The sequence below is a fragment of the Xiphophorus couchianus genome, chromosome 15 (genome assembly GCF_001444195.1).
Source record: "Xiphophorus couchianus chromosome 15, X_couchianus-1.0, whole genome shotgun sequence".
Classification (NCBI taxonomy): Eukaryota; Metazoa; Chordata; class Actinopteri; order Cyprinodontiformes; family Poeciliidae; genus Xiphophorus; species Xiphophorus couchianus.
The window spans coordinates 13,971,282-13,992,537 of NC_040242.1; the positions used below are offsets into that span (position 1 = coordinate 13,971,282).

At 38.1% G+C, this 21,256-nt stretch overlaps 1 protein-coding gene across 20 annotated transcripts in view; it reads left to right on the forward strand.

The window, feature by feature from the left end:
• The window catches only part of LOC114158532 (clathrin coat assembly protein AP180), a 32,353-nt gene extending 11,211 nt beyond the window's left edge, over window positions 1–21,142 (forward strand). Inside the window, exons 4-24 of one of the 20 annotated variants that reach the window (XM_028040113.1) lie at window positions 236–311; window positions 2,055–2,157; window positions 2,634–2,727; window positions 2,812–2,923; window positions 3,005–3,111; window positions 3,198–3,239; window positions 3,745–3,818; window positions 4,137–4,142; window positions 4,956–4,968; window positions 5,068–5,192; window positions 5,983–6,056; window positions 6,291–6,305; window positions 6,840–7,010; window positions 9,369–9,470; window positions 12,319–12,393; window positions 13,263–13,358; window positions 15,859–15,945; window positions 18,143–18,204; window positions 18,969–19,046; window positions 19,124–19,234; window positions 19,706–21,142. In XM_028040113.1, the coding sequence (XP_027895914.1) occupies window positions 236–311; window positions 2,055–2,157; window positions 2,634–2,727; window positions 2,812–2,923; window positions 3,005–3,111; window positions 3,198–3,239; window positions 3,745–3,818; window positions 4,137–4,142; window positions 4,956–4,968; window positions 5,068–5,192; window positions 5,983–6,056; window positions 6,291–6,305; window positions 6,840–7,010; window positions 9,369–9,470; window positions 12,319–12,393; window positions 13,263–13,358; window positions 15,859–15,945; window positions 18,143–18,204; window positions 18,969–19,046; window positions 19,124–19,210 (1,599 nt within the window). In that variant the 3' untranslated portion in view covers window positions 19,211–19,234; window positions 19,706–21,142. Of the gene's footprint in view, window positions 1–235; window positions 312–1,406; window positions 1,554–2,054; window positions 2,158–2,633; window positions 2,728–2,811; window positions 2,924–3,004; window positions 3,112–3,197; window positions 3,240–3,744; window positions 3,819–4,136; window positions 4,143–4,955; window positions 4,969–5,067; window positions 5,193–5,982; window positions 6,057–6,290; window positions 6,306–6,839; window positions 7,011–9,368; window positions 9,471–10,865; window positions 11,103–12,318; window positions 12,394–12,735; window positions 12,823–13,141; window positions 13,359–15,858; window positions 15,946–18,142; window positions 18,205–18,968; window positions 19,047–19,123; window positions 19,235–19,705 lie in introns of those variants that run through there. The other 19 variants (XM_028040115.1, XM_028040116.1, XM_028040117.1 and 16 more) reach the window with 19 other exon arrangements.
• The last annotated feature ends 114 nt before the right edge of the window (window positions 21,143–21,256 follow it).

Sequence of the window (21,256 nt, forward strand, 5' to 3'; positions counted from 1 at the left end):
TTAGAACAACAGGAGAAATCAAACTGTGACAATAATAAAATAGACCTTTATGATACAAATTTCACAAGAAATATTGTGACATTTTAATAGTTCAGAATCTCATGCCACAAAAAGTTTTTGAGATATATATATATAAAAGTATTGCAAAGGTAAAGTTTTGTGAACATTTAAGAAATGAATGTATGGATGCTCGATTGTAATATGACATGTATTTTGCTGTCTATGTCTTTTTCAGAGGTTCATTCAGTATTTGGCTTCCAGGACCTCCTTGTTCAACCTCAGTAATTTCATTGACAAAACTGGCTCTCATGGTAAGACCAATAAGCTTCAAAACCACAAAGCATACATAAACCGTATTCTAAAAAATGCTGAGTATTTTTTCAGTTTTCCCTTATGAATATTATTGTTCGGGTTAGCGGAAAGAGGGCATCTGAAATAAGGCTGGAACATTTAAATAGAAGCGTGTAACTGAGATTATTATTCATTTGGGATGTCCAAGACATTTTCTCGACAATGCCAATTTGGGTCATTTAAGACAAAGTGCTTGCTGATATCAAGGCTCAGGGCCAAATCCTTCAAAAGTTTGTCCTAATTGGAGTTTCTGCCAAAACAGTCCTCAATATTGTACTACAAGAAGAGGACAAGCAGGTTTAAAAAGTTACTTCAATTTTTTGGTAATGCATCAAAATGCATATAGCTGTTTTTTTTTTTTTTGGTTTGTTTTTGTTTTTTCTTTAAGAAGATCTGTCTCCACACACGCAGCTACTATTCTTCAGGAATTCAGCTCACATCTTTCCCTGTTGACAATGTTTTCATGTGAATCATTTTATTGGAGGGCAAGGCCTGTTTGCTTTCCATGTAATTTGATTTATAAACACATTTAATAGTAACTTAGTATTTACTCTAAGTGTTGCAAAATACAGTAATTAGTATATCAACTCTCACCCACACAGATTGCTTCCTGAGCACAGGTCACATGACACAGAAGAAGGGAGGCAGCCAACACATTCTTTTTTCCATTGTGAAATCACATAAATGGTTGGAAATCATGCAGATTGAGAGAGCAACCTCTGATTTGTTATAATAACAAAATAATAAAATGTGCCCTTTGTCATGATTTGTGGTCGTTGTGGTGTGGAACTAAAGGCAGAGAGGCGAGGCCGCAACTGAGTTTGATGATTTAATGAATATCTCAAGTGAGTACAAATGTCCAGACAGCACAGGTGAGCAAAAGGCAAAGAGCTCAAACCAGATCTGACGGGAACACAGACACGGGTGACTATAAACACCAGAGGAGTTAATCAGGGGAACGAGACACACTCCTTACCTGTTGGTGGCGGTAATGCTCACCTAACCTTTCTTGCCAAACGCCAATAAATTTCAAGAAGAAGAAGAGGAAAAAGGGGAACGATGAAAAGCAAGACAGACAGACACGGGGGCTACTAACACAGAAATCCGCATCTTCACAGCTTATTTGTTTTGCAAACCATTGACACAAAAATATGCATGCATGCATCTCCAGAAAAATTACGTCTTTCAGTTGCATAAGGATGGTAAGATATCTTAACCGGTAGTTATACCTTAACTTCATTCAGTGCTAACAGGAAGCTCAAGATAGGGATGCTATATTAAATATCACATTAAAAACCTTGGTGTCAACAAGAGAGCTAGTTGTTTCTGTTGTTCAGATGGACAGATTTTTTTTTTTAGGATGTATGCAAATCATCAATCTGATCACATAAAAAAAGTCCAATTGAAAACATATTTATGTCATTATAAAATCTTACGTCCTTTTAATCAAAATGGTTAATTTTTTTCATTATTTTCTAAGCCTTATGATTTTTAAGTTTATATTTTTTTAAACTAAGAAATAGAATTTTATGGTTTTGAGCTAAGTCCTATTTAAGATGGATTCTTTTGGGATAAGGAATGTGTATTTGTTTAGCAGAAAAGTTAAAGACGGTCAATTTTTTTTTTTTTACAAAGAATCGAAAAAGATGTTTTCTCAAAAACAAAAAACTTTTCTGTTCTTTCTCATTTGCATATCTGTGTAGGCTATGACATGTCTACATTCATCAGGCGGTATGCACGATACCTGAATGAGAAAGCCTTCGCCTACCGCCAAATGGCTTTTGACTTCACCAGGGTGAAGAAAGGGTATGTTGAAGCAAAACCTCAAACTGGGGGATGTCATCTCCACAACAGATGACATCCCCCAGTTCTGTAACCATTTCAGTTAAAACAACAGTGGTACAGCTTAGCATCTAGTACTGAGGTTCTACTTTATCATCTAGGCTGTTGCTCAATATAGGGCAGCCATATTGGATTTTGAGGTAGGTGCTAGGGATAGACCTCTCTCACTTGGGATTCTGACTTTGGGGTACTTGCTGTTTATTTGCTCAGCTTGAAACTTGGGAATTTAGATTCTAAGTGAGAGTTAAGTAATAAAAACATGTTTTTTTCTGTTATGTGTCTTTACAAAGAAATAAAAAGTTGCACATATTACTTGTTTGGCATTTCTTTTAGTATAGTGGTACTCAGAAAGTTTTTTATTTACTGAAGTGGTGCTTATTATTAAAAGATTCCAGCACAACTCTGCTTTATGTGGAATAATGTTTGCTGTATCTTCTCAGTGCCGAGGGAGTGATGAGAACCATGACCACCGAGAAGCTGCTGAAAGGCATGCCTGTTCTGCAGACTCAGATCGACACACTCTTGGAGTTTGACGTGTGTATTTATATTTTGATAGTCAAACCTGCTGTAAGTTCTACAGAGCTTTCATTTTATTGATCTGGACTTGCCTCGTTTCAGGTTCATCCGAAGGAGCTGAACAATGGGATCATCAATGCTGCCTTCATGCTTCTCTTCAAAGATCTGGTGAAGCTGTTTGCATCCTATAACGATGGAATCATCAACCTGTTAGGTCAGTATTGAATGAATAATGAAGACATTGTTCAGTAAGAACATTTCTAAATGAATTTGTGACGCTCGCCTTTGGTTCCAGAAAAGTTCTTCAAGATGAAAAAAAGTGATTGTAAGGAGGCCTTGGAGATTTATAAGAGGTTCCTGACCAGGGTGACGAAAATTGGGGAGTTCATGAAGTTGGCTGAGGTGAGTTCAAACTATCCTCTACATCATCACTTTCATACTGACATTAATTTGGGTTTTTGGATCTTATTATGTCTTTGCTTTCACAGACAGTCGGAGTGGACAAAAATGATATTCCTGACATCAACTATGTGAGTTATTTTTTATAAGTCATGCTTTTTGGGTAATTTTTGGGTAATTTATTGCTTTACTGCTTGGAAGGATGACGATCAAGAACCTTATGCACATGAATGCCCTCATTCCTGATTTACACCCTCACACAAACACAACCAGACGCCTGTGCCTCACCCAGTATCTCCCCACCCAGTGTCTCCACCCAGGGGTGGTGGTGGATCTAGCTGATTCAGATGACGAAGACTGCCCCTTTACACCCCTTGAGGACCCGGTAACCACAGAAACAAAAGGGTGCCCTGGCTGAGTGCCTGTTTAACTACAGGATGAAGTGTCAGCATGTTGATCCTAATTTGATTTGACTTCACAAATGTTTAACATGTTCATATAAATGCATGTATTGCAGTGAGACTCTGCAGGAACGCTGCCGCTTTCTTTGTGTTTCATACACTAGTGGATGCTCTGCAGTAGTTAGGTTATAAAGGGGCACCCATCAGTAACTCCAGTTTTGAATTCTTTTGTCAGGCTCCCAGCAGTATCCTGGAGTCTCTGGAAACACACATGAACGGTCTGGAGGACGTCAAAGGTGGAAAGAAAGGGTAAGGAAGAACTTATCAAGCGCAAAAACCAAAGATATTGGGGTTCATGTCTTTGAAACTTCCCCCTACTTTTTGTTTCTTTGCCATAACTGGACTTCCTTTTTTCAAATACTGACTAAAGCAGATAAACATTGAAAACCCAGAAGGAATAGTGAGATTTGGATATAATTTAGCAGTTAGACCAGTGATTGGGAATGTTAGTTGATTGAAGATGGAAGAAGCTAGAAATGACACAAGTGTAATAAAAGGACAATTTCTTTTGCTTCCTTTAACTTCTGTTCTTTTTTGTTCTCTTTTGTGTTGATTTGGGAACAACAGTGAAGGGTGAGCACATGTTGTTTTGTCTGAAGCTTAACAGTTTTCAACCCACCAAAGAGGTATATGTTCACATGTGAATTATGTTGCTGTACAACGTCTTATTAGTCTCTGCTGCAACATAAGCTTTTTTTTTTAACTTCTTTAGCCAGGAAACCCCAAGTATTAACAGAGACAAAAATCAGTAATTTATAGAAAAAGCATGAGCTGTGTTCTATCAAGTCTTCTTTTGTTTGTTTTTAGTGTTTGAAAAGCTTTCTAGAAAATTCTCTGACATTAGATAGATTTTTTTGTTTCACTTTTAAGTTTTTCATTTTAATAGTTAAATTCCCACAACTTACTTCACATGTGGAAATGTGTGTCCTGGTACTGTGACTATATTATATATACTATATATAACATATATATGTTATATGTATATATATATATATATATATATAAATTATATGTTATATATATAAACTATATATATGTTTAAATAAGACATGTGTCTTGAGGAAGACACATGTTTAAATAAGTTGTATAAGTTGTAAGCCACCTGTACTTCCATATGAAATGTGAATCGATGTGTGAAGAGCATGTTTTTCCAAAGTGAATTTAGCTAAAAGGGAAAAATAAATAACACTTTGACCATGTTTGTTGTTAAAGGTGCATTCAAGACACAGCTTTTCACTTTGGAAATAAACTCTTTATAGGATCACATTTTGGGTATTATTATTGATTTCCTGAGAGAAAAAAAACCTCTGTCCCTTTCTCTGTTTCAAGTAGAACTTTTTCGTTTAAACAAACTTCTCACAATTGCTCTTTCTTTCTCACTTTCAGGTCTCCAACAAAGGTGAGAAATTCATTGAAATCAATCCTTCATATTTTTTGTTTTGCTCTTTCAATCAGACGCACCAACCTGAAGGTTTTTCTTTCCCTACATATTATTCAGGGGTCTCCAACAAACAACGTGTCTCCAACATCGACTCCAGCCAAATCTTCAAATGCCGTTCCTACGCTGCAGCCGCCTCCTGGGGACGGAGCCGCTGCCGCCGCTGCTCCTGAGCCAGCTGAAGAGTAAGTTCACTGCTATTCGTTCTCATTTGCTCTCCTGTAGTTCAATTTTATTTGACATCAGCTGATGTTGTTCCTAATTATGATTAGGACAGACATCCTAGACGGCTTACTGCAGTTATTAAAAAGGTAATGAACAAAATCATAGTTTAATGATTTTATGGATGATCCAGGAAAAGGGCAGCTGATATCATTCTCAATCTGATTGATATTAGAAGAACAGAACGGTTGTTCTAGAAGATGTGGTGCCTGAAATCATGTTGTCCTTTGTCAGCCCTGGTTACCATCATCACTTTGCATTAAAAATTCTTCACGGGAGGAATATTGCTGATAACAAGGCCAAACTTAAATCAATCATTTATCAAATGATCAAGAACTTCAAATGATCAAGAACTTCACGGTGAAGTTCTTGATCATTTGATAAATGATTAAGAACTCATTCAGTCGCTGAGAAGACAGCTGGAGAGCACTTAGGAAGTTCATCTAATGCCAGGACGTTCACTTGAAGGGAATTCAAAGAAAGAATGTGGGTGACTGAAAATGCAGAGCTTACTCAGGGACGGCAGCAGGCAGGTGTGATTGTTGACACGTGAACAGCGAAACGAAATGTTTCATGAGGATTCCTCTTATCTACTTACAGGTTTTCCTAAAATCCCTCTCATTACTGTACGTGACATTTCTATTTCTTGGTTTATTCCAGGTTTAAATGAAGGTCACATAATGTTGTCTTAATAAAGAATAAAAATAAGATCAAATATATACCAATGATCCTGATGTTTGTGCTGTTCTTTAGTTCTTTGTTGGACTTGGATCCTCTGTCCTCCACTGGTCCCACAGCGGCATCAGCTGCACCGACATCTTGGGGAGGTAAGAAGCTCCATCTGCTCACATCGACCTGTACAACTGGGCTGAATGTGCTACTGTTTGAAACAAGTAATCTGTGTGTTTCGGTAAAACTTCAAAATGGTCAGCGTCTCAGCAGTTGCCGATAACGAAATGTATGAAAGCTTCAAGAAATAATTTTGGAATCTAAATTAGGAACCTTTCACAATAACTTCAGTCTAATAAAATGTATGTTTTCTCCTATGATGTGCTCCATAGACCTGCTTGGATCAGGTGAGTGTCACGTCCCTCTGTGTTTAACCTCCAATATATTATCAAGGATAGTGTAGTAGTAGACTATTTTGATGTTACCAACTTTTATTCCTTGCAAGCACTAATATAGAGTCAAAGTGACATTGACTCAATAATAGTGATTGAGTTTAAAATTAATATCAAACTAGACTTTAGTTTAGTGCTAATGTCACATGGTTACCTCCCTGTTTGTCTCCTGTTCTCTTTAGTCTGAGTACTCTCTTTGTTTCTCTTTGCCTCTTCTCTCTTCTCCCTCCACATACTCCATTGTCTGTTTTTGGTTTAAAATGGGGGCTACTTTTATTATTTGGCAATTTATTTTTTACTTATGTATTGAATCTAAATTATATGAAATGGTTTAATTTAATTGGAACTTTGCTTTAACTGTTTGTTTTTTTTTCTTTCTTCTGTCACTTTGGTGACTCCTCTGGTCATTTTGGTTGCTCCCTCTGGGTTTCTTTTACTGCCTTTTTTTGGGGGTGGGGGGGATTTGAAACACACCTACCCCACTGGCAGAAATGGGCGATTCCTTGCTATCTGAACCCCCACTCGCCGCAGAGGCCGCCCCCTCCCCTGCAGCAGCAGCGCCCACTCCTGCAGCGGCAGAACCTGGCGTCTCTCTAGCTCCTCCCACTAGCACAGCAGCCGCCACTTCCCCTGGTGCCGCCAATATGGATCTGTTGGGAGGTCAGTGGGCTTCCAGAACATTCTCTGCAAAGGAATACCTCTGGGAAGCTCAACCCCGAAACCCATCTCACAGCACAAAAACACACAAACACAGATACATTCTCAATCACATTAAGCATGCACAGTGAAAGTATTTGTCCTCTTTCAGATTTCTTAAGTTTTTTTTTCTTTTACTTTTTTTTTTTTTGTTCAACTTAAATGTTTACAGAACTCAAATGAATTTTAATATTAAACAAAAAAAATTATCTGATAAAACTTTGATTGTAGTTCTTAAATTATGATTTCATTTATTAGGGGAAAACAGTGATCTAAGTTATTCTGGCTTTGTGCTAAACCCGTTGTCATCAAACAGCTGTTGTCAGCGGGTGGAAGCTGTCAGTCAGTATGATGAATTTTTCTTCTGTTTTTTTTTTTTTTTTTTTAGTAAATGCTCTTAGTTTTAAGACATCATTTTCCGGAGTCTCTCTGTCTCTTATTGTGGAATCCTGAGCTCTGATCCTAATTGTAGTGCATTAAATGTTGCTATGGGTTCCTGAGTGACCTCCTGAATATCCTGGAGTCATTTTGATAAGTCTGGCCTCCCTGAAAATGATCACTTCTGTTCAATGCTCTCTGCCTTTTGTGATAGTGGCTGTAGTTCGCTGGAGTCCCAAAGACTTTGAAATATCTTTGCAACTTCTTGCAGACCGATAGATGTGTTTTCAGTCTTTTCTTCAATTTGCTTTGATCAGGGTGTGTTGAGATGCTTTATTAAATACTTTAGCTTATTTCTTGTTCTCAGACAGGGTCTATTTAACAAATTCGTAATGCTACAAGTGTAGCAGTATTCAATCTTGGGTGTAGCCAGTGGCATTTAATGCAAAAAATTGGTTTTCTCATAGAATATATGATTTAACATTTTCCTTTATAAATTATCTCATATTTTGAAAACTGCATCTTGTAATTATTATTATTATTATTATTATGTTTGATTTGAAACATTTAAATGTAACAAAAAAAAATCTTTAAGGGGATAAATACTTTTTTCACAGCACTGTAGGTTGAGAAAAAATATTTGCACGATATAAACAAACCATCCAAAGCCGTCACTACTGTCCACACTGAAGCACTTTCCTTCACTATAAGTACTGTTTGAGGGGCTTTCTTATGTTTCACCTTACTTATTTTACTTAACTGCTTCTGAAAATGGTAATAAATAAAGAAAGAAAGAAAAAAAGAAGGAAAGACGGAAGGAAAGAGTGAAGAAAAAAGACACAATTAAAGACAGAAATCAGGAAGGAAGAAAGAAACTTTACTGAATCAAGAAGAGATGAGATGGATCTACATCGTTATAGTTGAAAAATGATGCGGTGCGCATGGTCACACAGAAAATTGTATCCACTATTTGAATTGTATCCACTCTGGCACTCGGTTTCAGAAATGATCAGTTCTTGTCTCCCAATCCGTGTGGATGCTCGGCATGAATGACAAAAAAATCTTTTACGGCTAGGCTTATACTTAAAATTGTCGTCGTGTGCCACCACTGCATGCGAAATTTGTTTTGGCGGCATGTGAAAATCGAAGATCAATGAAAGTGTGATACCTGGTTTTCAATGCAATTAAAATCGCAGTGCAGAATTAAAGCAACAATGTAAAATTTTGATTCAGAAGCCTGTAAGCTAGGCTAGGTTAAATGTCTCTTTAAGTAATCTGTCTTAGTTAAATTGATCAAAATGTCATTCATTAATTTCTTCTATAATTCAGAGGCTCTACATTTATATTTTTTTATTAAATATGAATTTGTTGCCCAAATGTAAGTGGAAAAAGTTGAACAAAATAATACAGTTTTGTTTCTTTTTATTATTACCTTGCAGCAATCTTCCTTCAGAAACACTTTACACACTTACAGCTGGCTTGCTTCTAAACATCCCTCCAAATTCATTGTCACATGCATCTTGTTTGATGAGCTGGCATGCTTTTCTTTTATTTCATTGGAAAGCAATGCCGTGAAACTCTCCGATGTGGATGGACACAGCTATAAATGACACCCGCAGCATTGGTAGATGGCTTATTCTGCTCTTTGTGCAGTAGATTAGTCTCTGTGTACTGCCTCCTGTCTGTGTATCCATTTATTCATTCACCTGTCGGTCACTGACGTTTTGTGCCTCTGCTTTTTTTTTTTTTTCTTTTTACTGTTTTTGCCCAATTTTTACAATGAAAAAACAGGACGTAATTTACCTTCTCATGCAAATGCTCTGTGTTATCTTTGTTTTCTCAGTACTTTCTTTACCTCTAAGGATCTATTGACTTTTCCCCTTTTCTTCTTTCATCTATACCTCCGTCATCTTGCCATCTGTTGGCGTTTCTGCCCTTCGTCAGACGCCTTTGCTGCTGCACCTGCTGCTTCCTCTGAGGCCACTGCTGCAGCAGCAGAGGGTGGGGCTGCTGCTTCGTCCACCCCAGCCACTAACTCTGGAGCTGGTGGGTGACTGTAAATCTGAGCGTGTCTGGTCTGCATGTGTTGTGAATGAGTTGAAGTTGGTGTAAGTACAGATAACCCAAACACTGTTTCTTTTAATGTCTTGTATATTTCTTGAGGATGTCATGTTTTTTTATAATCCTGACATGTTTTATTATCTCCCTGTAGGCCGAAAGCTTAATGCTTTATGGTTCTTGCCAAACAGCATCTTGCCATGTCATATCTGAATCATTTTGAAACTGTCCATAGCAATGTTTCTGAATGCAGTTGGATGAAATTAGTGATGTTGCAGCTGACATCAGCGCACGAAAGGTGGTAGTGGGATATGTTTGTCGCAAAACCTTTATTCTAAAGCCGCTGTGCATATCTTATCTAAAGCCTGCCCCAGTAGTGCCATCCATCAGCCAGTATAGCTATTGGCTTTACTAGAGACTGAACATAGGCAGCTTGGAGAGAGATTGCAGAATGTCACGCTGTTTGGGTGTCAAGAGATATGTGGTTTTTGGTCTCTGCATCTGGAAGACAACATTACTTCATCTATATTCTCTGGACAATAAAAGATAGCACTGGATTTCACTGCATATGCTGTATGTATCAGAGCTATCATACAGAAACCTAACATCTTTTAAGGAAACAAGAACATCTTGCTTCTATGCATGTTCACACAGTTTGGTAAACTTTACTGCCTTTTTTTTCTACCTATCATTGTAAATGTGTAAACCTCCAGATAGATGTGAAAGGTAATCAGCAAAGATAATTTTCACAAGATGACAAATAAAAAAAAAATAGAGAGGCAAAGTTTTGGCTTGACGGCAACAATGTTTGACAGGGTTATGTATTTCTTAATCAAGGACAACACTTGATTAAGACAAGGCGGATTGACAAGATAAGGCATGTCAATTGTCTTTTCATAGAATGTGTACGGCACTATTTGTGTGATTCACAAAATCACACTTACCTGGTTTTACACTTTTGCTGCCGTTTGTCTTATAAGAGGTTTATGTGCTGCGAACGCAGGTACTGTCTGCTGCAGTTGTTTGCATTTTTTTCCATCAGAGAATCTATTTTTAGCTGTTCATATTCCCACTGACAGCTGGAGTGTGTTTTTATATGTGCAGGTTTTCTTTCCCTTTCATTCCTCACATACTCCATCTTTCTATCCTATGCATTTTTGGGAACTGCACTATTTTATTCCCATTTCATGAGACATGCAGAGCAGTGCAAATAATGTGACAGTTCTACAAAATAAAAGCATAATTGGTTATATAGTAAGAAAAGTCATGAATTACCCTAAACTTTCAATCAGTGTCATCATCCTTATTTGATCTGCTTTGTATTAAATTCATTGTCTAACATTCCCTCTCCCTCTCCATATGTTAAATTCCTTAACCCCAAAGACCCTTTTGCGCCGTCGGATGGCAAAACCAACACTGCATCTTCAGGTCTAGATCTTTTTGGGATGATGACAGTGGAGAACAATAGCTCACTGGACGTCTGTTTTAGCTCTATGGAGACTCAGCCCTCCCCCTCCCCATCCCCTTCACCGCTCTTCACCTCCACATCCACCACCATCACCACCACTGCAACCATTTCAGGCTCCGATATCAACAGCACAGCGACGGACCTTTTTGGTGGTAAACATGAGGCATACAAGTGAATTTGTGTTTTACATCTTCCTGCTCTGACTGGTCTGATGCTGCTCAGTTAAATCTGCCCTATACTGTCTCGTTTTCCCTTATGTTTAATGGGTTTTTCTGCATTCAGAGCTTATGAAAAGTTTACATATACTCAATAGGAGCATGAGTGTCATATAACATTTTTTGATATTTTAGACTGCCTTTAAACTGTTGTTTTAGGGTGGAAGGTTCACACAACTCCAATTGAATTCAAAAACAAGAATTCAATACGTGGGATTTAAACTGTGTTGACTTTATCTAATTCACAAATGAAGTTACACATAGCAGCACAAATCTATGCATAAACCTCCTATAGTTAATGTTCAATGGCAAGTTGCAAAGAAACAACATGCTTCCTGTTGCTGATTACAAATTTCTGGCATAATTCTAGCTGAATGGGTTAGGAATTAGGGTTAACAATAAGTACACATTTCTCATTTTTAAAAGTCTCGCATGGACTGCTCCTTGTATTCTTCTGTCATCGTGGCCAAATAGTCAGGGGAAATAGGGGAAAAGTCTTCTTCACATAAGACTTTTTCCCAGACATCATATGGCAAAGCTGATACAAATTTTGGTCAAGCTGTTGTTGTTGTTCTTCATCCTCAGTCCTGGGCCATGATGATGTTAGAGTTGCTTTGCTGTGAAATGTTATTCAAACCGTTTCCAGTCATGGCAGGTTTGAGCCTAGGCGTTTGCTAGCTTGTCTTTGAACATCTTAATCAATTTCGTTCTCCTGTCTAGAGGCTTAATCTAACCCAAACTTTGAGAAAAGCTTGTTTACAGCTTGTCTGCAATATTACCAAGAAGAGTAGATAAATAGGTAGCCAGAATTAGGGAAGAATCCTAGTGGTGACAAAAAATGTGAAGTCAAGGTGCAATGTCCTAAAGAAAACATTCTGTGTGGATCAGTGAAAACTACCATAACTTCAAACTTGTGCACCCAATTCTTGTTGTGGAAACATATTAATGTGTGTTGTTTGATCATTCCACTATGAAAAAAACAATGATAGAAATTGATCAAAATTAATATGACCATCAAGCCCATTACGAGTGTCTTTGAACTGTTCAGTGCTTCTGTATGTCTCTCCTCTGTGTGAGAGTCTCGTCGGCAGGTTAAAGAATTATTTTTAAAATGTCTTTTCTCTGTTTTGTTTTGGTGCGCATGCCTTCATAGATATGTTTGACTCCATGCCAGACTCAAGCTTCTCCAAAACGGACCCATTACCCAGCACTGACTTGTTTTCAGCAGGTAGCCTTCTGCAACCCGGTTTGCAACCTTGCGTGCACCTTCCTATTCTTCCAAAATCTCGTGCTGTCTTTGCTTCCAGCTTTGTCCTTGGCTTTATCGGGCAATAGAAGAAAAAAAATCAAACACATGATATTGCTCTCTTACAGGTTAGCTACAGGCTACTCAGCTGTTTGAAGCACTTACTTTTGTTTCTTACCTTTTTATTTTCCAATTCCAGCATGTACTGCGTGCACTGCAACTTCAACTGATAGTGCATTATAATAAAAAAGAGTGATTGCTCAAAGTGCATTTGTGCGACTGCGTGTTGGGGTCTAAACATCATCTCCACCTTGCCTTCTCCAGCCGATTTGTTCAGCTCCTCTGCACCCGTCCTCTCCTCTGCACCACCACCCAAAATTGACACAGGAGGCATCATGAGCTTGTTTGGTGGTGGGTAACATGAATGACTGTCTGCCCTCAATCTGTCTCCACGGCTCTTGAAAACACCATCAAAGAAGAGAAGGGTGTAATCTGGAAGTTTCCCTTCTGTGGTTATAGCTGCAGAATTTCCATCTGTGGCCTAATTTTATCTGCCTCACATTTCTGCCTCTTCCAGCATCACATGCTCAACTTAGTTGAATGAGATTACAGAACATTTTGGTTCTATGTAAATGAAACAGAAGTTGAGATGTTTTAAATTGGGTGAGTGTGTGTTTTGACTTGCACTGTGGCACCATTTTTAACTTTTAACTGTTTTGTCTGAAATTAGCGGCGTTGACGCAGAAGGCTGACTATTACCCTTGTTTGCCCTCATGCTGCGCTGGAAATGGCTGAACGTGTTTCGGCCCGGCATGGCATGATGTGGTCATGTTTGGGATGACCTGCGACAGAACCTACAGGAGGGGATGCCCCAGCTGCTGCTGCTGCACCAGCTGCTGCTCCTGCTGCAACTGCTGCTGCGGCTCCAGGTTCTGAGCTCATGTCAGGTAAATCGTCACGTGTTGTGCACCAACCTGCATATGTGATTTGCGGCCAAGATGTTACACACATTTCACAGGTTTTTATGCACAAAGTAAAATACATCTCTAATTCAATGTGCGGTTTTACCAATGGCCTTGTTTTTACCATAGAGTTAAAGGAATTTTTAAAATGTGTCTCAGAGCTGTTTTTGTGTGTGTGTTTGTGTGATATTTCCCTTTTCACCTGCAAGCATTCGTCTCATCTTTGCATGATGCCTTGTCATTTTGAATCTAATATCCTCACACCACCCCAGAGCATTATTCTGATGCCATCCTTTCTGGAAGCTATGCAGTGGCATTTAACCTGTCAAATCTGATGCTTCACAGTATTTGTCACTGTTTTTATTAATTTTGATATCTGTTAAAGAAATAGTCCACCGTAATTCAATTTATCCCTTTGTGTTTTTTGCTGAAGATTCCATTTAGTTTTTTTTTTTTTTTTTTACCCCTCCAGGGGTTTTTTGTGGGCTCTAGTGTCCCTTATATCACAGTGGGCTGACAGGAAACGGGGAAGGAGAGGGGGGAAGACATGCGGCAAATGTCGTCGGGTCCGGGAGTCGAACCCGCGACGGCCGCGTCGAGGACTCAAGGCCTCCAAATGCGGGTCGCGCTAACCGCTACGCCACCACGGCACGCCCCCCATTTAGTTTTTAAAGTGTGTTTGTATTTAATGATGATTTTCATACACATATGGTGCCTTGTAAAAGCCATGATTGGACTTTCTTCACATTTTGTCATGTCACAAGCATAAACTGTAGAGTACATTAATGGGATTGTGGGGTGAAAATTCACATTCCAGCAGTGAAATGATGATAAATTTACAGCCAGACATACAATGGAATGATTTAGATCAAAACTTATTCAAGTGCTATAATGGCCTAGTCAAAGTCCAGACCAGTTTCTAAATTCTGTGGCAAGATATTCACGGACACATCAGATATTTTCTATAAACATTAGAGTTGGCTTTGTTGTTTTACACCAAACTGCCTGGTCTAAAAAATGGTCTAAGCTTCAACTAAAAATAAAACAATTGTAAGGTTCATCAAAATAACTGCAAACTAAGTAAATCTGTTAGAAACATACATCGGCACTCAAAGACTTCATTTCAATTGGTATTATATACTAAATTTGTCATTCTCTCTGTTACAATAGTGGTAATAATATCATTGTGTGGGTAATATGCTGCACTTTTTTTTAAAAAGAAAAGAGTAATGATAAATATCAAGATGTTTACATTCTCACACTGTACTGATAGATGGAAACATCCCTTTTGAATCAAAATTGCCAAACAATCAAGCTGTACAGGTTGTACACTGACAACTTCCTTGATATCATCAGAGATTAAATTCAAATGTATTTAATGCCATAAACCAAAAATTGGTTGTTAAACAAGAAACACAATATCCAGATAGAACAGCTTTGTGAGACAGTTGTCCCCAACACACAGAAGACACAGCAGACAGAATGTCACAGATGCTGTGGAATAAACTTTTGACACTTTTGAAGGAATATCAATAAATGATTACATGTTGGTGACAGTGTGTTACTTTTGCAAGGCACCATATTTGTATACTACTGATTTTGTTGTTCCTGTCTAAAAATGGTTAAGTTCCTTTAATGTAATCACTCAAAACGTCCTCAAACCCTGATCCATGTTCATCTTACTTGGTGCCATTTACCTAATGTCTGCTATACTGCTGCTTTATGGCTTAACTCTTTCTCTTTTCCTCTTTCTATATAAAAATCTCTACTGAACTCTTTATCACACGCTATTTAAAAAGCTCAATATTTCTTTCTCACTTTGGCATCTCTGCTTGTTTTTGCTATCCTCTCTTTTTCCCCTTGCGCCTCCCCTGCTCTCTTTCTCCATCTGGCTCTTGGGCTGGCTCATTTCTTGCTTCCTGCAATTTGATTGGGTGAGTTGCCATGCTCTTTAGCACGCTAAATTCCCACAGTGCACTGCATTGCAGTGGCGCAGCTCCACTGCACTGTCCCCTCCACCACCAGATGCTGGATGCTGACAAAGACTGTCTGTCTGCGTAAAATAAAAGCAGTATGTATAGTGTTTAAAATGTAACCTGGCTTAATTCAAGCTACAATGCTAGAATAAAGTGAGCTGAAACCTATTTACTTACATGTATCTCTATCTACTAAAATTTTTATTTTGAAAGAAAACTTAAAAATAGGTTTGTATGTATTCATATGTCTTGCTGGTTGTTTTTTTTCACGCACACTATATGGAAATTCTTTGTCATCATCTGAATTCACTATAATCTCGGTGTTTATTGATCATCCCAACTGCTCTGTTGTCATAGAGACTCCTTTTCGTTGTCATAGTAATCACCAGTTATAAGGAGATGTGCTACAGAGTTGTGGTAGAGTGTGAGGATAGCTCACACAGGATGCTAATGTCTGCCTTCATCTCCCATCCTGCCCCTTCCTTTCTTCTGCCCCCTCCCTGCTGTAGTATTTGATGGGCTAGGCGACATAATGAAGCCCACTGTGACCCCTCAAGCGGGTGATGTTGACACCTCCATGGCTAACATGGCAAGTAGTAAGTAGTCATTTAGGATAAGTGCAGACTCAAAGATGATGCAAAGTAATGATAAAATGTGTATATTTAGAGAATGCAGCTGCTATTTCCCTCTGGGGTTAAACATGTGCAGCACAATAAAAATGAAATTACAGATTATCCTGCACAGTGCTTTACAGGCTTTATACTTGCACTTTTTCAGGACTGTTAGACAAGCATTGCTGGAAGAGAAACTAGTTTCGCACTGGGCATCTGTTATAATTTTTTCCCAGAGCAACCACTGAGGCTCAAAGTAATATAACCGCAGTCATTTACATTTTATTTGATGATGAAAAAATGAGAGAAAATACATAATTTAAAGAACAGAAATTGGACAATGGATCAAAATAAATTGACTTCACATTCTTAGTGAGAAGTCACTATCTATCTATGTCTCACTAAGCTCAGCATAAAGCTGACTCCACAGCAAGATTGAAGATACTTTTTGCACCAGTTACTTCTTTATCATGAATCCCAATGTCTATTCCAAACTAATCACAATCCAGTTGGATAAATATGAGCCTTAATCAATCTAAACCCCCATTTTTAATCAACATGTTGCCATTTTGTTGACGATTTCGGTTTCATATGTGTAAACAAGCCATTTCATTTCCATGTTCTTAAACCATTGTGTATTTTATTTCTGTAGCTAGATTTTTTTTTTGATGAATACTAAACAGTCATAAAAACGATCAAATGTGTTGCTAAACTTGGTTTAGTTGTATATTAATTACTGAAGATTTTGTATTACATCTTATTTCTAGTGAATGTGGTTGTCACCCCAATTTGGACCAACGTTTTTGAATAATAATCCCTCACATAGTAATGTGAGGATCATCCTGTGGGTAGATGGTAATTAGAGTGATAAGATCAAATTTTCTAATGGCAAATATTTAGGAGATTATCAAATGATTATCATTATTTCAGATGTTGAATTGTAATATTAGATATGAAACATCTGCTACAGATTGATGCAAGCACTGTAAGAAGCATCTAGCCTCTTTTTGAACAGTCAAAGTTTGGATAACGACTGGGACTGTGAAAGCATGAAATAGTGAGGCGAAAATGAGCAGCGCTCTCCTGTTTTAAAGAAAATTATGTTCAAAAAAGATCAGCAAATGTTCACCTAAGTTTCTTCCTATTTTGAACAAAGAGCCAGATTTTATTGCTTTCTTGTTAACCCGATCTCAGTCAGTATTTACTCAGGCATTCGTATGACCTTTCAAAGTTGTTCAGTAATGCTTAGTCGTATTCATGTCTGTGTGCCTAGCGACTTTTTTTCTAATTTTCTGGACATTTCTTGCACTTGTCTATGAGACTATGGTTCTTGCACCAACAAAATGCAGAGGGAATATACTGTATCTTTATAAGAGATAAATATAATCTAAATTTTGATTCTTTCAGAAATAAAAAAAATACCCAGAACATTGTTAATATAGTACTGCATATATTAATTGTCCTTTAACTCATATGCAACTATAAATGAAGTTTTTTAGCTATGGGTTGTAGCTGGGAACCATCTTGTTGGTAGTATACTACTATTTTGTTTATCTTTGAACTGCAATATCTTTGCTGCTTTTATAGATTCTGCTAATAAAACACTTCTAGTGCTTTAGTAGCACTTCAAGTTCCTTTCTTTTTTCTCAAAATATGTTTCATGTTTCAACCAAAAGGCTTTTTCAGTTCTGGAACAACAATCTGTTGATGACATTAAGAGCCTTAGTAGTAAAAGTAACCTTAACTTTCCTAGTGACCTTAACAGCCCTATTAGTGTGATTGTCTGGAATACAATCCATACTCATAGCCCATGTTCAGTACTAAAAAAGCCTATTGGATGATACAAGAGGTATTTAAGAAATAAGAAAACAAGTCTAATTGCTTTTTGTTGAAACCCTTTTGATTGTGATGACCTGTTTGAGACAGAAGTGGCACCAAAGCCAATAAAATAGCTGTCTTTGTTATATGCAAAACAAACCATCCAACATTAAGAATCTCTATGTGCTCGAATGACATAGTTTTAACAAACGTCCTTTCAGCCTTAGAGGGCAATAGAAAAGTCTGATTAATTGGCAACAAGACCAGAAGACATTCACTCTAGGTTGTATGATTTCTCCAGAAGTGCAAATGAAAGCAGTGATTTTGCAGAACTTCTCTCTCTCTGTCTCTCTCCTTCTCTAAGACCTCATAATGGGAACTGCAGCGGCTCCTCAGGTAGCTCCCCCTTGTTGGGGTGCACCCATGGTAAATGTTGTCTGGTCTAATAGCATGGAGTGGACCCGCATGGCAGACTGTAGCAGCAATCTCAAAGCATTGCCTTCATTTTGTTCTCCAGTATCCAGGCGTTGCTCAGAGGACGGGTGACGCCTGGGGGATGCTGGAGAGTGATGAAGAGACAAATGATATGACTAAATTAGGAAGCTGTTTCCTGGAAACAACTTCTCATGCTCTAAAATAAATACTTCTTCTTAAAGCTTGATTGAGTCACTAAATTCACTTTGTGTAGCTCAACTCTTTATTGACACTCTTGCTTTTTTGGCAAACAGATTCCCTCCATGATACACGTGTCAGTAAAGAGTCGCAGTAAGGGTTTTGTGTTGCGGGCTTGTCTTAGTTTCTTGTGTGCTGTGCTGTTTTGTCTGTCTTAAGCCTCACTTTTGTGTGTCTTTGGGAAGCATCAAAACATTCTGTAGTCATTTTTGTTATGTGGTGGTTTTGCGGCATCTCTCATTTATGTTATATGGAGTATAGTAACATCCAAACCCTCCATCTCCATCCCATTCCCTCCACACCTTTAGACCATTCCCATGGGTCCTGCTCCTTATTTGGGGACTTACCCCAGCTTCACCATGGTAAGATAGCCCTTCCAGTCCAGTCCAGTAATATTCCATCTGGAAATTACCGGCTATTGATGGACAATCAGCTACCTAGGTGTCCCTCCCTCCGCCAACAGATGGCAGACATTCTATCTAATTGTTTGTTTATCCCTCCATTTTTCCATATCTAAGGCACCAGTTGCCGGAGCACCAATGATGCCCATGGCCAGGCCAGGCTTCCCTGCTGCAGGAGTAACCCCGGGGGCACCGGTAATATGGTGCTAATTGAGTTACTAATTTCAAACCTCCAAAGCAAGAGTGAATGCTAAAATCAGATGTGTTTACAGATGTCTCCTGGAATGGCCCAAAGCCCCAGAAAGCCCCCACCACCCAGGAATGCTCTGGATGACCTGAATATCAAGGACTTTATGTAGACTGCCTGACCCATTAACCCCAAAGTAGGTGTCCTCAGCATTTGCATATCAGCTCTTCAAAAATGTGTGTGCATGTTTGCGTTTGTAAATAATATTATCTGCAATGCACTAGTGTAACACTCTCCATTATTTACCACATAATAGATCATGTTTCATGCAGCAGATGAGGCCAGGACTCAGGGTTATTTGGGGTTAGTGAAATAGTTTTGTATGAAATCATAACACAGCCTAAATCAGCTACTTTGGAGTGAGTTTACTTCCCTACTTATTAATATTCTTTAGAAAGTTAATGTGTAGAAATAGATGAGATGGAAGTTAAAGTTCTAAATATAAAGTTATAAATCTGAATTCCAGACCAGGTCAAAGGTCAAAGCAATTAAAGATGAGTAAATCTATTTCTTAAAGTGATCATTTGAATTTACCATACAGAGACTTGAGTAAATCCAGTTCTCTTATGTTACAGTCCTAATCTCCCTTTTTCTACCCCCACTGTAGGTTTGTCATTGTGTCTGGAGATCTGTGGATATGGATGTCTGCAACCCCCTCACCCTTCCAGTCCCTTCTTCAGCCAGCCAGCCATCATCTCTTTGGTCTTTTCCGTCTAACCCCCCACCAGCCTTGACTCTTGTAACAAACTCTCCCTTCCTATCCAATGTTGTAGCACAACTGTGAATATGAACCCTAGATACAGAAAACCAGAGTTATGTTTCAATGTGTGTGAGTGTGTGTGTATTTCAGTGTTAACCTTTACTTAATATACTATGGAAAAATAAATGACCAAAAAAAAAAAAAAAAATCAATAAATGTGTATTTAGAATCATTCAGCATATCAGCTGACTTGGAATGGTGGAAATATGTTGGTTTCTTTTTGCATCAACCAGACAAGGACTGTGTTTAAAGTTAAATGTGGACTGTGTTCAGTGTAGCTTCACTCGCCAATCCCCAAGTCACTCTCCTCTGCCCCTGATGTCCAAACCAGTACTGAGCGATGTTTTATGTCATTATTAACTTGCTTGTACCCATATTAGCTTGGGATTCATCCTCCCACCTGTCAACCTCACGACACAAAAGCACCATAACTGAACTTGCACTGTTCATCCGGACTTATAATTGAGCACATCTGCTTTCTGTTTTACATTCAGTTTCCTTCATTTTGACATTGTGTGAAACATGCAAAAAATAAAACAATTGTGAACTGTTCGAATTGACATATGCATTTTAGACTACTTTAAAAGACAGATTTTACATATTTTCAGTAATCTTTATTGTTAAAAAAGTATAAATATATTTATTTTTAGTTACTTTAAATGAAAGAAAAACAGCAAGTTCGCATAAATTTCCGCATTTTCTTTGTTCTTACTTCTCTGTCAAAAAGAGATGGTATTGAATGGAGTGTGTTCTGTGGCGCCCCTTGCTGGTGTGAAGTGATACTGCATTAAAGCATGCAACAGGCCGATCTGGGATGCATTTTAATAATCTCAGTGAGCTAATTTTTTTCTTTTTGTCTTGGTCTTAACACAAGTAGAAGTTACAGTAAAGGACACAGTTTGTGTGATTGCAATGGGGTTTTAGCTCTCTTTGGGTCATTTCTGATGCAGCAGCAGTCGGTACATTTGCTCATGTGCAGCCTCTGGGTCTTACAGGCTTACTGTAAACACGCAAGTGTTCACTGGATGTTTCTCTGTGTTACTTATTTTAAAAAGGTGACTGTATTTTAATTCATTGTGGCATTAAGTGGTATTAACTGTTGAAAGAAAAATAAACGACGAGTATGACACATTAAAAAGATTGTGGATAAGTAATATTTGTTTGGTATATGACGGCTGTTTGCCCATTTTTTTGGTTTTTGTTATAATGAATGGTATCGTCCACTCTCCCCGCCTGCATGTGAGTCCGAATTAGATGCAATAAAAGACAAATAACACATCCAAATACCCTTTGTTGTTAGTCACTTCTTGCTTGTTTTTTGTTTTAACAAAATAATAGTGTCATTTTCCAAAAATATATATATATATTAATCAAGGCACAGATAGTCCATAAGTTCAG